Here is a 14,341-nt window from a genome sequence, read left to right as displayed (position 1 = left end):
CTAATGTTAGTACTTAAGGAAAAAACTCATCCAAACTCTGTTTTTTTGGAGTTTTTTAATGGTGCTAAAGAACCTTCTGAATATCTTTGGTCTCTTCCTTCCTTTCTATTATATTGTGACTTCTTAGTGGAGTAGCTAGATGAATGATAACTTGTCATGAAGTAGGAATGTAGAGGGATGGAATCAAAAAGCTTTAACATGAACTTTGCTGCAGCTACTTTGCCAACCAAAGATTTTATGTGGTATACCACAGCCTCTGTGAAGGCACACAATGTACCCTCTGAAGCAGTTCAGTCTAGAAGCTGGGCAATGTTAACTTGTTTATAATAGCTAAAACCTGGTGGGAATGCCTTTTGGCTTTTAAATACTGCATGCACCTTTTAAAAAATTTATGATGTTCTGAAATTGAAATATACATAAATAAAAGGAAATATGCAAAGAGTGTGGAGAGATGCACAGATGAAAATGAGGAAAGGATGAGCTGTGGTAACCGTATTTTTTTTTTTTATTTTTAATTACAGTAACCACTTTGTGTAATATTAAGTATGTTTTACATTGATTCAGTATGTTGATCTCTTTCATCATCTTTGTACTGGCCAGAGCTGGCCGGAGTCCCACTCTGCACTGAAACAGGATCTGCAATCTGCTTGGGATCAGTACAGAAACTGTGTGCAGACATCTGCCCAGCCATCTTTAGCTCTCCTAGGAGAGGAAGCTGCTTTCAGCATGGGTGTTTTGTGCTTGACATTAGAAATATTCCTGTTTATTCATTCATTTATGATCTGACTGAAAGTAGCAGGAAACATATATGAATAAAACTGTGTGCACCACTAGAGGATTCTTAGCCTGTTTCTGGTTACTTTTAATGTCACTGATAAAATTTCTGAACTTGCAAATCGTTATGTCCTATAAGTTCCTGCAAGAACCTGTGAGCACAATTTCATCCACTTTCACAGCAGTGGAGAGCTGTTTCAGGTGACAGTTTTCAGAAACTACTGTGAAAGGTGTTAAGTGTGTTGCAGCTTCTTACTACACCTATATAAAGCTGTAGATTCTTCTGAAGAATCAGATGGAAGAAGATTTGTCAGGAGGAATGTGGCAGAGCACTAACAGAGTTGGCTCCTCTGTGTGGGAGTCAAGTCTGCAGTAGAATATAGGTAGTTCTATTTTTGTCTCCTCTGCAATATTTTTTCCTCTGCTCTCATGGTGAGAACTCTCCTTATGTGATTTCATTATACATATGTGTGTGATTCTCCATTTTTACAAATGTAGTCAAAGGAGAGACTGTGGTCCCACTTTAAGAAGCTGAAACAGTTTGCAATTCTGCAGCTGACAGTTACCATCACTCAGCTAGATCTTACAGTTATAAATGTCATAACTTGCAACTCTGAAGGCTCCTATTCTGTTTCAATGCCAAGTCAAACAGATTAGTGAAACTCAAGTTGGTTTAATCTAATCTCTTTAATCTTTCCTTGGGTTATATTTATCTTCTTTACACTGGTGTAGACCACTAGATACATTCATGCAGTCAGAGTGAGAATCTCAGCAGGGTGATAGTGTCTTGTAAAACAGATTTTGGCTGGTCTACAATTGATCTTTTCTTTCTGCTGTTTCCTTTTTCTTTGCAACCTGTAGCACTCTCACTGGCATTCTGAGCTTCCTGCAGCCACCTCCTTGCAGGAGAGATAAGAATTTGTGCATAAGAGCTGTCATCTTGGTCTGCAGCTACATTAGCATTTCAGACCAGATCTCAAATGTACTTTTGAAGGGAATTTCCTTACAGCAGTTCAGTACATACTCATCTCTCTTAGAATGAGAGTGAAGTGGAGGATGTTCCCCAGCAGCACACCTAATTCATGCTCTTTGATAATTCCTTCCTTGGGACTAAGTTATACCTGGACTGAAATACCAGTTCCTAAAACGCTTTTATAGGGTACACCAGGGTCTTAGCAACACATAATTCACTGTCATAATTTTCCACAGCTTGCTAATGCAGACATCCTTCAATAGAGTTATAGATCAGTTTTATCTCCAGCTGAATTCTGATTCCATCTGGGTCTCTTTTTGTAACTCCAGTGGAATTTGATCAGCAACTATTACAAAGGCTGTGGCCAAATTCCATGTGACATTCACAGGATGTTTCCTATGACCACCAAGAATTAACTTTGCATATTAAGTGCAAGACAACTTCCTAGCATTGACATTGCAATACCTTTGTGAAATAAAAAGGCTGGAAAAACTTGTGTTAGTTAAAGGATGTATAGCATGTGTGACATAACTCTAGGGACACAATCCTATTGTACATTATATATTCACAAAATACCTGTAGGTATTTTTTGAATATATATATATATATATATATATATATATATAAAATACATGTAATCAACTTGTGTTCAGAATTTTCTGAAATAGAATTGCAGTTGTATTTACCTATTAAGGAGTATGGGAGAGTATTTTAACCATTTTGGCAAGTTATCTTTTTTGGTTTTATAGCTCTTATTATGTACACCTGTATTATGTCTTAATATTATATTTGTTTACTGCAGGGTGTTGGGAAAAACAAGGTTGTTGACAGATTCCTTCACCTTTTAAACAGACCCAGAGAGTATATACAGCTGCATAGGTAAGAATGTGTTAGATTATCATACTTCTTTGTTTTTGTCAAATTGCTCATGTTATTAAAACTCACGTTTCTGAAGTTCATGTGTGTTTACTGTTTGAACAAAGACCCCTTATTATGGCAAGTGACACACAGATTACAGAATGTGTCTGGCAGAGTCAGTAAGCTGACAGGTTGAGGAGTGGGTGCAAGAATGTGATGCAATCACCTGGTTTGATACATGAGGAAGTAGAAGTCAGAGTGTGCTGATACTAAACCTCATTCAAAAAACAAGTTATATTTTGCTGTCATTTTCAGAAAGATTTCCCTAGCATGAGGTATTGTGTGAGGGAAAAGGTGTTTGAATATATTACTCATCAGACAAGAAACATTTTACATAGTAAAGACTTTCTGGCTTTTTCTCTTTGGCACTCCTGCTACGTGCATGTATTTCTTTCTCACCCATAAGAGCTTGGATTAGAAAATTACATCATAAGCTAAAAAACAGACTTCAAGACAATAAACCAACTGAAAATAATTCAAAAGCTGAAATAATAGGAAATTATCTGCCTCCTTTATATAACATGAACTTGAAACTAATACATGGAAATAAAGAATAAATATATCTAGAAGACTCATTTTCAATTTAACTGAATCCCATTTTAGCTTCATTCCTAATCTTTATCTCTTTGTCTTCAACTTCCTAGCTTCATCACCCTGCCTCCTTCCACAATCACTGTTTTTTAAATAGTGCTAATGAAAATGTCGATCTTTGGTATTTTGCCCATTAACAGCATAGTCTCTATAACACTTTCTCTCTCACTTTCTCACCCAGATTTTTGTCTTCAAATGTCTTGTACTTGTATTCCTGATACTCAGATAACTCTGTCTCATTACTTTTCTACTGTTGTTTTCCTTTATACTACTTATTCTAGACTTCCATTGCTTCTATATGAAATGCTGCTTTTATGACCTCCTACTTTCAGCTTTGTGATAACTTTCCTGCTTCCACTTCATCTGGATAAAATACACTGTGATTTTTGCAAATCCCAATTATGTCACAAAGTACTACACTATTTGTGTCCTTTTGTGTGTTCTCCAGTGATGAAGCAGAACAGTGCTTAATATGAATTCATACAGCTCAGGAGACAGCTTTATAACCACCATGTTTGGGGTTTTCATGTGGCTATAGAATGTATAAATTACTGCATGCTAGTTGAGACATCACTAGGAAGAAAAATGTGCATTTATTGTCTTGCCAAAACAGTGTTCTACAATCTCTATAAGGTACTGCTTATGATTACAGGAGTTTGGAGAGAGGTTGAAGTAGAAAATGAAGCAGAAAATGATGAGCAGCACTATGCAATTATTCAAAAATAATTTGTGAATATATCAAAATTAGAAATTTCTATTTCCTGGGTAGTATTTTGAAATGCTATGTGAAGAACTTAGTCTATATATTTTGGTTATACTTTACAAGGTAGAGGTGTTTAAACAAGGATTACAGTATTGTTAGTGCACCCTTCTGGATTCAAAACAAAGTAAGAGCAAGTTTACAAAAAACCCAAACAGTTTCCTAGTAGGCTTTTACATACTTTGCGGAGGAGATTCAGTCAGTAGCTTATGGCATAGATTTACTTTATTAGAAAATATTCTAGAATGTGTACTTCATCTTTGATAGCTGTGTGTGTTTCTTCAGATTTCCTAGCTAGCTACCGTAAGTACCTTTAAGCATGCCAAGAAAAGTATTTCTAAATATAATACTTTTAATGGTGCTTCCATACCTGAATTACAGATCGTGACAAATTCATTAGGGTGGAGTTTTTTGTTGGTTTGGTGTTTTTTTACTGTCTTGCTGAAAGAGTGTAAGGAGTTCTAAGGCTGCTCTAACTCTACTTATGTTCAATGACATTCAAGCAGGGAGTATTTGTCTTAGAGACAATAAGCTATTACCAGAAGTCATTTTAAAATCTCACATTTTATGTCTTGTACTTCAAGAAGATGAGAGGAGTTAAAATACAGGAAAAGGAACGTCTGTATTTACTTGCTCTGCAACAGATTCACATGGTCAAGGTCAGCCTGACCTAAAGGTTTTGACTGCTTATGGAGGTTATAAATCCTTTCTCTTAGCCTTTCCTACAGCATCTCATTGAGAAGTTTTATATTCTTGAAATTTGTAAGTCTTATAATCATCTCAGTACCATAAAGCAGGAGACCTTAATGGAAGGAAGCTGCAATTAAATTCAATAATGACAGAAATTAAGAAAAATGTGTGCTTATGAATTATTCAAAAAGTTGGCTGCCTTCTCTTACATACTTCCTAATATTAGCAGCTGATCGGGAGTAGACCAGTTCTTTTATTGCATTAATTGTGGGGTTATGGAAACAGGTAATATGGCACAGGCTCAGTGCAGCTTCTTCCTACATCTGCACTTATGAAGCATTTTGCTGCTTTTCTGTGTTAAGAACTTTCATCTGCCCTGTCACTCTTTTCCTACAAGAGTAAATTGCAGCAGAGAAATCCCAAATTTTGTTTACCCTCCTGGTATAGTTGTCTCCATTTCGTTCACCCAGGACACCAGCTATACAGAATAATCAACAGCTTTACTTTGTCTAATATTAAAGAACTTTTAAGAGTTCTTATAGAAATTAAACATGTACTGGTTTTACAGACAGTAACTAAGAAACTGGCTGTAAGTAAATATGATGTTCTCCAAGCTAATGTAACAAAGTCACAAAGTATTTGTGTTGCTCCTAAATTCATGAACTCTGGAAAGCCTCATTATTTTATGAACCCTTCTGTTACTACTTTTGCTGTCTCTCCTGTGAGTGATGTGGAAAGAATTTTCCAGTGGTTCTACATAAAAATCTGAAGTTAAATTTGGTAGACTAAGTTAGTGTTTCATTAAATCAGGAAAATAATTTTCATGGAAACTGATAATCAGAATCATAGAATGTGCTGAGTTGGAAGGGAACCACTAGGATCATCAGAGTCCATGCTGGTCCTGCACAGGAGCAAGAGTCTCACCCTGTGCCCAAAAGCATCATCCAAATACTTCTTGAACTCAGACATGCTGTGACCACTTCCATGGGGAAACTGTTCCAGTGTCCAACCACTCTCTGGGTGAAGAACCTTTTTCTAATATCCAAACTAAACTTCCCTGACACAACTTCAGGCCATTCCCTGGGAACCACAGAGTAGAGTTCAGAAGAGCACCACAGAGTGCTCCTCTGCTTCCCCTCACGAGGATATCTTGCTTTATTATTCTTTATTGTAAATTTATGTTTCATTGTATCTTGATTTTTTTTTTGTTCCCTCGTGGTATCTTGCTTTGAATTACGAAGTCTCTAAAATCAAGAAGATTCCACAGAAAGAATGAATAAAAAGTAAAACTTTAGAGAAGACTCAGGCAAGAAAATATGCCCTATTAAGACTGTAAAATCCTTCTTAGCACTGATGAGAGCAATAGATAAGTATAAAACTGTAAATTCCCAGCTCTCCTACATAAAAATGTCAGAAGAAAGTATTATGGACTCTAAATAGTTGTCTCTTTTGATACGACTAAAGAAAAAAGAGATTAATTTTACTTCTCTTATCGTCAAATTGTTAACTAATTTTACAGAAAGAATTATTTTGCTGGAGTAAGAAGTTCTTTATCTGTCATTTAAACATTTAAGTTTGCGTTTATTTAGAATTAAGTCATACTCTCAAGCTGTTTTTTGTATTTCAATTAGAATGATTTCTCCTCCTTGCAATTACTATTTTTGTGATGACTATATATACAGAACTACAGCATTTATCCTTCTGTTTTTAGTTCAAACTTGATTTATTGTTCCAGTTTGGGGATTTTGGAAGGATTTGTTTTGTTTGTTTGTTTTGTTTTTTGGTTTTGTGGGGATTTTGGGGATTGTGAAGAGACTTTTGATAGAGTTTCCTAAAAGCCTAGGTTCTCACTAGGAAGATGTAAACTTTAGTGAACAATTTTTTATGGTAGTTTCTGGTGGTATAAATGAGGTGCTAAATTTGGAGAGGCCTGTGGATTAATATATATGCATCAAGTTTTTTGGAGTCATATACTGTTATCTGATTTTAGCTTTCATCAAAATACACTCCTATGCTTAATACAAAAGCATAAAAAATAGAAGAAATATTTATATGTAGTTTATTTTGATATACTAATTTAGGCAACTAAAAACAACTGGAAAAATACTGTGGACAACAGACCTGAGAAAGCTGTCACCACTGTTCTGCTGGTGTTGGATTCGCTTTAAGTCACATAGCCAAAAAGAGCTGCTGGTAACATGAAATCTCTGAAATTACCATCTGCCATCATGAATTGTGCTCTTAATTGCTCTGATAGCAAGCAAAAACCTCTCTGTCTTGATAGTGCCTTTACAAAAAAATTTATTGCAGAACATCTGTGTACTAAGAAACGTGTTTGTTAGGTTCAGGAAGGCATGAAGTTAATTTCTGTATGTCAAAATCTTTTCTTTAAAGTTTGGTGTACATTGTGCTCCTTGATTTTTTGCGATAGTCAAAATCTGGATGCTGGACACTGTCTTGAATACCTTGACTCTACGTGGCCCTCTTTAGCAGAGGGGTTGAACTAGATGACCTCCAGAGGTGCCTTCCAACCTCGACCGTTCTGATTCTGTGATTTAGTGATTTCTGCAAGGTAGCAGCTGGATTAGCTCTTATTCTAGATATGTTGTAGTAATGTTGTAGTCTTAAAAAAAAAAAAAAAAAGTTAAAATGAGTTTATTTTACCTTCATAAAATTATATAATCCAGCAGTGCTTGTTGCATGAGAGGAGGCCATTTGCACTGTCCTTAGCTGATGCTCAAATGTGTTAGTAGGAGAGTAGTTCAAGTTGTGAGAATTAAGAAGCAGCTTCAGACTCAACATTCTTTTCAGAACACAGTGTGTTAATGAGATTAAATTTTATAACTTCTACATAATTTATTTATTGTTCTGATGTGCATGGAAATAATGAGTGGTTGTTAAGCAGAAGTTTCTCAGTTATGTTTTCAGCTCCATGCTGTGTCAGTGACAGATTAGCTGTAGAAAATGCAAAATCTGGAGTCCACAATCTCCTCTGCTGGCTGTCTATCACAGATATTCCTCTGTACAATTGAAAATGATCAGGAGTAAAGAGTACTGATTCCTTTATGTTGTGATGGGAACTTGGTTACTCTTAGCTAGTGGGAGAACTGGATCCCTCCTCTGAGCTACTACCGATGTAGCCACTGAAGTCATGATAAGTAAAGCTAGTCAACTTCAATTCTAAAGTTTTCAGTGTATAGATCTGCATAAGAACATCACCATCACTTACAGAAATGGAAGTTTTTGATGTGTAGACTGCAGTGTAATCTACATCAATAATTTATTGATGGCTATGAATGGATTTTCTGCTGCTCAAAACCTCAGTGAATCTGCAGATGTGAAATGATTAGTTTCGTTCCATTGTTCTCCTTCTGTGTATCAAGAAAATCGTATTCTAGGAAGTTAGTTTTTTGTTAAAAAAGATAATATTAATCATATGACAAAAATAAGGAATTTTTTTTAGAGTATGAGGGTTATTCTCAATGAAGTCAAAAGTGTTAAAACAGCTTGTAAACATGATGTGATGCATTTTCTTGAAATAGAGAATGTAGGAAGTTTTCTTCTTTAGCTTTTAATAAAACAGGTTTACCCCTAAATTATCCATGTTAAGTTTTAGTTCTACATTTGACATCTTTTTCTTACAAGTTGAGATAATTTATTTTTCTAAGTATTTACATATATGCTACAGCAATTTATCTTTGTTGTAAATGTGATGTTTGACACTGTCAATGGAATACTAACTGCTATCAAAATTCTATTTTGTATCTGATGATCTTAGTACTCTCTTTCAAGATATTACACTATCTTGTTCTATGTGTCCCAATACATTTCCTTGTAAAGAATTTGCTTAAAGCATCTTGAGTTGATATCACATCTTCCTGTCAGAGTTACAGTATTTATTCTAGTGACTGATGATTGGAAAGTGTGATACAGGGTTCATTTTAAATATCTGCTGCATTTTGTGTTGTGCCTTTTCTAGTTCCCTAAAAAATTACAGTACTCTGTAATTTTTTTTTCCAAAAAATTAATCAGTAATTTTTTTTCCAAAACTTACCTGTTTCCATATGTTAGCCTTTTCAAAAGAAACGTAATTTTGCTGTGGTCTTTAGCAATCCACTTAATAGGGAGTTTGAGGTAGGAAAATGAGCTTATGGTGTCCCTATGAACAATACTTTCTACAAACTGTGCATTAATCTTTAGATCTTGATTTTCTTTTCCTCCTTTTCAGCACATGTAATATGTATAAAATCTAGTTATCTGTTTCCCCTATTGAGATAATTTAAAACTACCCTTTCAGCTTTATTGACTTCAGATTTTTAAAATTCCAATTTAAAAAGCTGTTCCAGAAGAAACAGCTTCCTTTGCCCAAGATACTGGTGGATACTAGAATTATATTGTACTTGTTCTTAGAATTACATTTGATTATCATCTCTTGAATATAGGACCACATGAAATATCTTAAACACTGATATAGCTCTGGAGGTCTGTTTTTAAAAATGAACAATACAGAAAAGCTATCTCTATAGTGGGCTGCTGAAGGAAGTGTTCTATAGTTGCACTGGTTTATTTCAGTTGAACACAGCAAAAGCTGGGGGAGATGTTGTGTTGTGTTTTTGTTTGTTGGCAGCCACAAAACAAAAGTCTGGGTAATTTTTCCTCATGATTAATGCATCATTAATGTTTAGATTATTTTCTTTTAATATTGTACTTTATAGTAGCTCATGTTTGGGAGTTAGTAATAAGATGATACATTTTTGTCATGAAGATTTATGTTGTGAAGCGCTGAGTGCATTGACTATAAAATATATGTCTTTATGGTTTTTTACTTGTTTTTTGCCTGTTTTCTTAAATGCATTTTCAGCCAATACAGAGTTGCAAAGCTTCCAGAATTTTATGCCAGCCGATGGTCCCTGTTTCTAATGTTAGCTTTTCATAAGCTGGCTGACTAGCTCTGTTATTGTCAGATTCCAGGTGTTAGAAAGCTACTTCATTTTTCTTTTTTGTAGGCTTTGAATTCTGCTTTAATATTCTGCTGCATAGCTGTTACAGAGAAATAGCTCAGGTTAGAAGACCCTGTTGTTTCATTTTCCTCTAAAGTTGAAGTAAGAGTTTCTCACTGTTTACTCAATTAAATGTATTCTTACAAGCAGTAAGGGAAGCTGCAGGGTGTCATGTTTCCCCATATATGGATCTTACAATCAGAGTGAGTGAATTTTGCATCTTGTTTTGGCAGATGGATCACATGCAAGTAATTTTGTACCTTCAGATTTAAGCATATAACATGAATTATGTTTAATTCCCTTTGACCTTTCTTCTGCCACCTGCAGTCATACTGAGTAATGAGTACCTTTATAGTCAAAATAATTTCTTGCATTTTAAACAAACTTATGTCCTGCTGAGTAGCTGTAACAGCCTAGCAGGGAAAAAAAAAAAAGGTGAATTTAATTATCAGTTCATACAGATAAGTCTAAAAGCCTTTACAGGGTCATTTTTAACAGAGTGAGACGTCTGGTTGGCTTTTCAGGTATTTTAGAATTTCCTAAAATAGCGGTCAGATCATGCAATTCAATGGCTCCGTGATGGGTTGACTAAAGAAATTAATTTGTAAATGTCAAAATCGTGCAGATTGATTCTTTCTGTTGGGATTGCCTGCTCTTCATCAGGATAATCTGTGAGTGGATTAACTGACCAATTAACAGCTTCAAATGGCCTTTGGACTAATTATTTTTCAAATACTCTTTTAAATTAGGTCACAGCAGATGGGTATGTTCATGTCTGATTGACATGTAATTGAGAAGAAATACGTATCTATGCACATAGGTATTTAGATAATAGATGTCTCACAGAAATGAAGGAGAATTTCTAAAGCATACACTCTACATCTCTGTTTTTTCCTTTCAACTACCATGAAGTTTTGTGTGGTGAATCAGAAGAAGGCCAAACCTGAGCTTGATTTATATAACCTTGTTACCATGAGCAGAGACTCCTAGAACACAAGGTTGTCTTGCACAAATTATCCCTTACCCTTTTAGCTTCAGTGTAAGTACATACAGAATCCAGGACTGTATTCTTCTGTGCTTGTCAAGATGGAGTAATTCCACAGAATGTGAGTGTTTGTGATGTTAGCTGGGGCCCTGACATTGTGTCCTGCATTAGGGCATAAGCCTTCCTGGGGACTCAAATCTTAAAATAAAGCATTGGAACACCTTTTGTTAAACTAGAGAATAACAGCTAACTGTCTGAAGTTGATGGAAATTTCTTCTGACACAGTTCAGAGTTGTTCTCCAGAAGGAAGGCATTGCTGTCAGTGAAACAGAAACTGTCACAGCAGTATGTTTGAGTCAGTCTGCAGACCTCAGAAATAGCTGCCTTTAGGGTATATAATGCAGCAGTAGCAAAAAATAACTAAAAGACAGTGATATGAGCTAATAAAAAACATGAGAAGAATTCTCAGAAGTCCTACTAAGAATTGAGTGGTCCTATCAGCATAGTTGATGTATGTCATAGTGATGTATGTAGTAGTAAACATTTTTTCTTTTTTTTTCTTTCTTTTTTTTATTTTTAAATTGAGCACTTGTGAGAATGGCTTCCTTGATAAAAGTACATTCTTAGGAAAGACATTAGTGAGCTTTTCGTATTTTTCTTTTACAATCAGGCGAAGACAAAATCAGTTGAGTAAGATGACAGTATGTCAGACGTTTTTCTCACTCTACATTCCTACAGTCTTGCTTCTTTGTGTCAGACCTATTTTCATTGCTGAATGTGATGAAATTAGGAGGGTTTGGTATTCATGTCTTTGTTAGTTATTATTAAGGTGCTGTTATTACTAAGGGGAAGTGAATTGGAGTTTTTAGTTCCTCTCCTGTGGGAATTATGAATGCCAGTCATATTTTGCATTTAGGAAAAGCTGCTTGCCATGTTGTTCAAAAATATTTTGGATTTAGTGTGTTTTTATCTTTCTTTATTTCAGTGCCTTTACATTTACATAATTCATTACAAAGTGGGAATTTAAGAAAAAACCCTAAGGAGACAGTTTATTTTTAGCCATTCTTTACTCTGTTTGGGTCACGGTAGATTTCTGAAAAACAGAAATTAATTATATATAAGTGTATAGCATATAATTCTGAAAGGAAAATAACATTAATCTGTTATAACCTTTGTAAAATCATTCATACATGTCTAAATAGCCTCATCAAATACAGGAGTTTTGCATATACTTATATTATCAAGCCAGTGGAATTAATGTTTGACTTACATTTAACTTCTGTAATACATTGCAAATCCCCCAATGTATTTCCTTAAATATTAAGGCTGACTATCAACAAAGCACAAACAACAACAAAATATAAAGATAAGATAAGTTAAGATAAAGATAAGATGAAATAAGAAAAAAAATAGAAGATAGATTCAGGATGTCAGTTTTTATTTTAGTTTGATACCATCTATATGTTTTCTGAATATGCTACTTTTGTAATAGCACTTAAATGAACAGTAAACTCTTGTAATGTTTATTTTCCCCGAAAATATGTCAATCTGTCTTCTCTAAAGAATGAGAATATGCTACTTTTGTAATAGCACTTAAATGAACAGTAAACTCTTGTAATGTTTATTTTCCCCGAAAATATGTCAATCTGTCTTCTCTAAAGAATGAGATCATCCTAAGGATTTTGTTGGGCTGCTGATTATTATGAAATACTAAGCATAATATATAATTCTGTATTAGGGGGTTGTAAGTAATCTCTGCAGAGCCAGAGGATTAGCTCGCTCACCAAAAATAAAGTACTGTTTCATGCTACAGTGAAACACCATTTGACATTTTTGTCTTTTCTTGTGTCATCACCTGTGACCATCCACAGCATCCCTAGAGGTCTTCACTTCCTGATGTGTTTTGTTCATTTTATTGTTTTTCATGCATTATCTCCTAAGTGCAAATTTATGATCTGTAAAGTATCCTGTAATTCATCTTCCTTTACATTATTCTTGGCCTATGCTATCCTCAGGTCCTCTCATTTTCTCACCTTTCTATTACTTTAAAGGGATCACAGTTCAAGTTTGACAAATTTTTCCCCTTTTTACTTTGTATTAATTCCTCAGAACATTTTTCCTTGAGTTATTTCTGACTAATTAGTACCTGTGACTGTGATCTTCATATACTGTAGCATTTGTTTTATACATTTTAAAATTCTTTTTCATCTGCAACTGTATAGGCTTGAACCAGAAATGTTAACTGTTAGTGGATGTAGGTTGATACATGCCAAATGAGAATTTAGTCCCTAAATAATGTGTGTTCAAGAAACAAAAATCATTGGTTTGTTGTTATTTTTGGATCCATTATTGATTTCTCTGCCCAGCATATAAATTGCTTAGACACACAGGATGACAATTGAAGCTTTGTTTTTGTGTTCACAGTATGATTTATAAGATAATAGATTAGTGCTACTGCTTGTTTTAATGCTTTAAAATGTTATATGTTGCAAGTGGAGATGATGTTAAGATAACTATTTGAGGCAGGGTTGCCTACTTGTGACAGGGTTAAATAAAAAGGATGTGGTCCCATCTTTGTAACCTTTCCCCTTCTGGATTGAAGTTCAGATCAAGTAGCTAAACATACAACGTCTCTCTTTCTGCCCTCTGCTTTATTTCTCTGCATGGAAACTGTGAGATAAATCAATTGTGGGCTTAAAACTAAATAAGAAATTATTAGTGATTAGGGACAGAAATCCTGCTGACAGCAGTTTCAAATAAAGGAAAGGTGCAAGTTATCCTCTCAGTTTAAAATTGTAATTGGAAGCTGGCCACTTAGTGGTGTGCTGCTTACAGTACTGTTTGGTTTCCTGTACCCATGGAGCTTATCAGAATTGTTGGTTTTTACAAGGTGTTGCAAAATTAAAGATAGAATTAAGTGAATATTTGGAAGAGTGAGTCAGCTAGGCTTAAGGAAACAGTTTTGTTACACAGCACAGCTGTGAAAGGTAAGAGGTTTGTTGTATCAAATGTTACATACATTGCAAAGTTTACCAACCTTACCAGTGGACCAATATGTGTATCTCAACCAGTGTTAAGAGAGGTTTACTGGATGGGTTTTGTCCTGTGATCAGCCCATCATTCTTTTGACACAGACTAATCCAAATTTTGAAATGGAGGAGGAAAGGGATGGTAAAACCAGCTTGCCTTAAGACTGAATTTCCTGTTGCCCATGAAAACATGGAAGCCATGGAGATCTTCTGTCATGACCTATGTCTGGATTATGCTCTAGCTCATTGGTCCATCTGAACCCCAAAGTAAATGGGGTTGATTATGCAGATCATGATAAAGGTCTGGTATTTTAAGTATATGTATTTTATACAATCAGGAGGGCCTTTCCCTAGGTTATGGACATAATTTATGTCAGTGATTCCATTGTGGTGATGTCTGTTGCTTTATGTTTCTGAATTGCAACTATTTTTGATTTATCTGTACATTCAGTGGTGGTTAAAATAGATTAAAAAGTGAAGATTAAGGAATATTCTCATTACAGATTTTATATAGCACTATTTTAAATTGGAAGAAAAAGTAATTGAGCAATTCAAACACAAAATTTCAGAAAGAAACTCTGCTGCTGAAGCCTCTGTCCCATCTAAGAGCCTATACTGTTA

The 14,341-nt window shown here is 34.9% G+C and overlaps 1 protein-coding gene across 1 annotated transcript in view; it reads left to right on the top strand.

The window, feature by feature from the left end:
* VWA8 (von Willebrand factor A domain containing 8) overlaps positions 1-14,341 on the top strand; it is a 187,725-nt gene that overhangs the window by 88,494 nt on the left and 84,890 nt on the right. The window contains exon 22 of the mRNA XM_021530815.4: positions 2,550-2,626. Coding sequence (XP_021386490.4) covers positions 2,550-2,626 — 77 coding nt within the window. The remainder of the gene's footprint in view (positions 1-2,549; positions 2,627-14,341) is intronic.

Source organism: Lonchura striata, chromosome 1 (assembly GCF_050655825.1).
Source record: "Lonchura striata isolate lonStrDom1 chromosome 1, ASM5065582v1, whole genome shotgun sequence".
NCBI lineage: Eukaryota > Metazoa > Chordata > Aves > Passeriformes > Estrildidae > Lonchura > Lonchura striata.
Note: the sequence above shows the minus strand (reverse complement) of the source record. Positions and strands in the feature narration are given on the sequence as shown.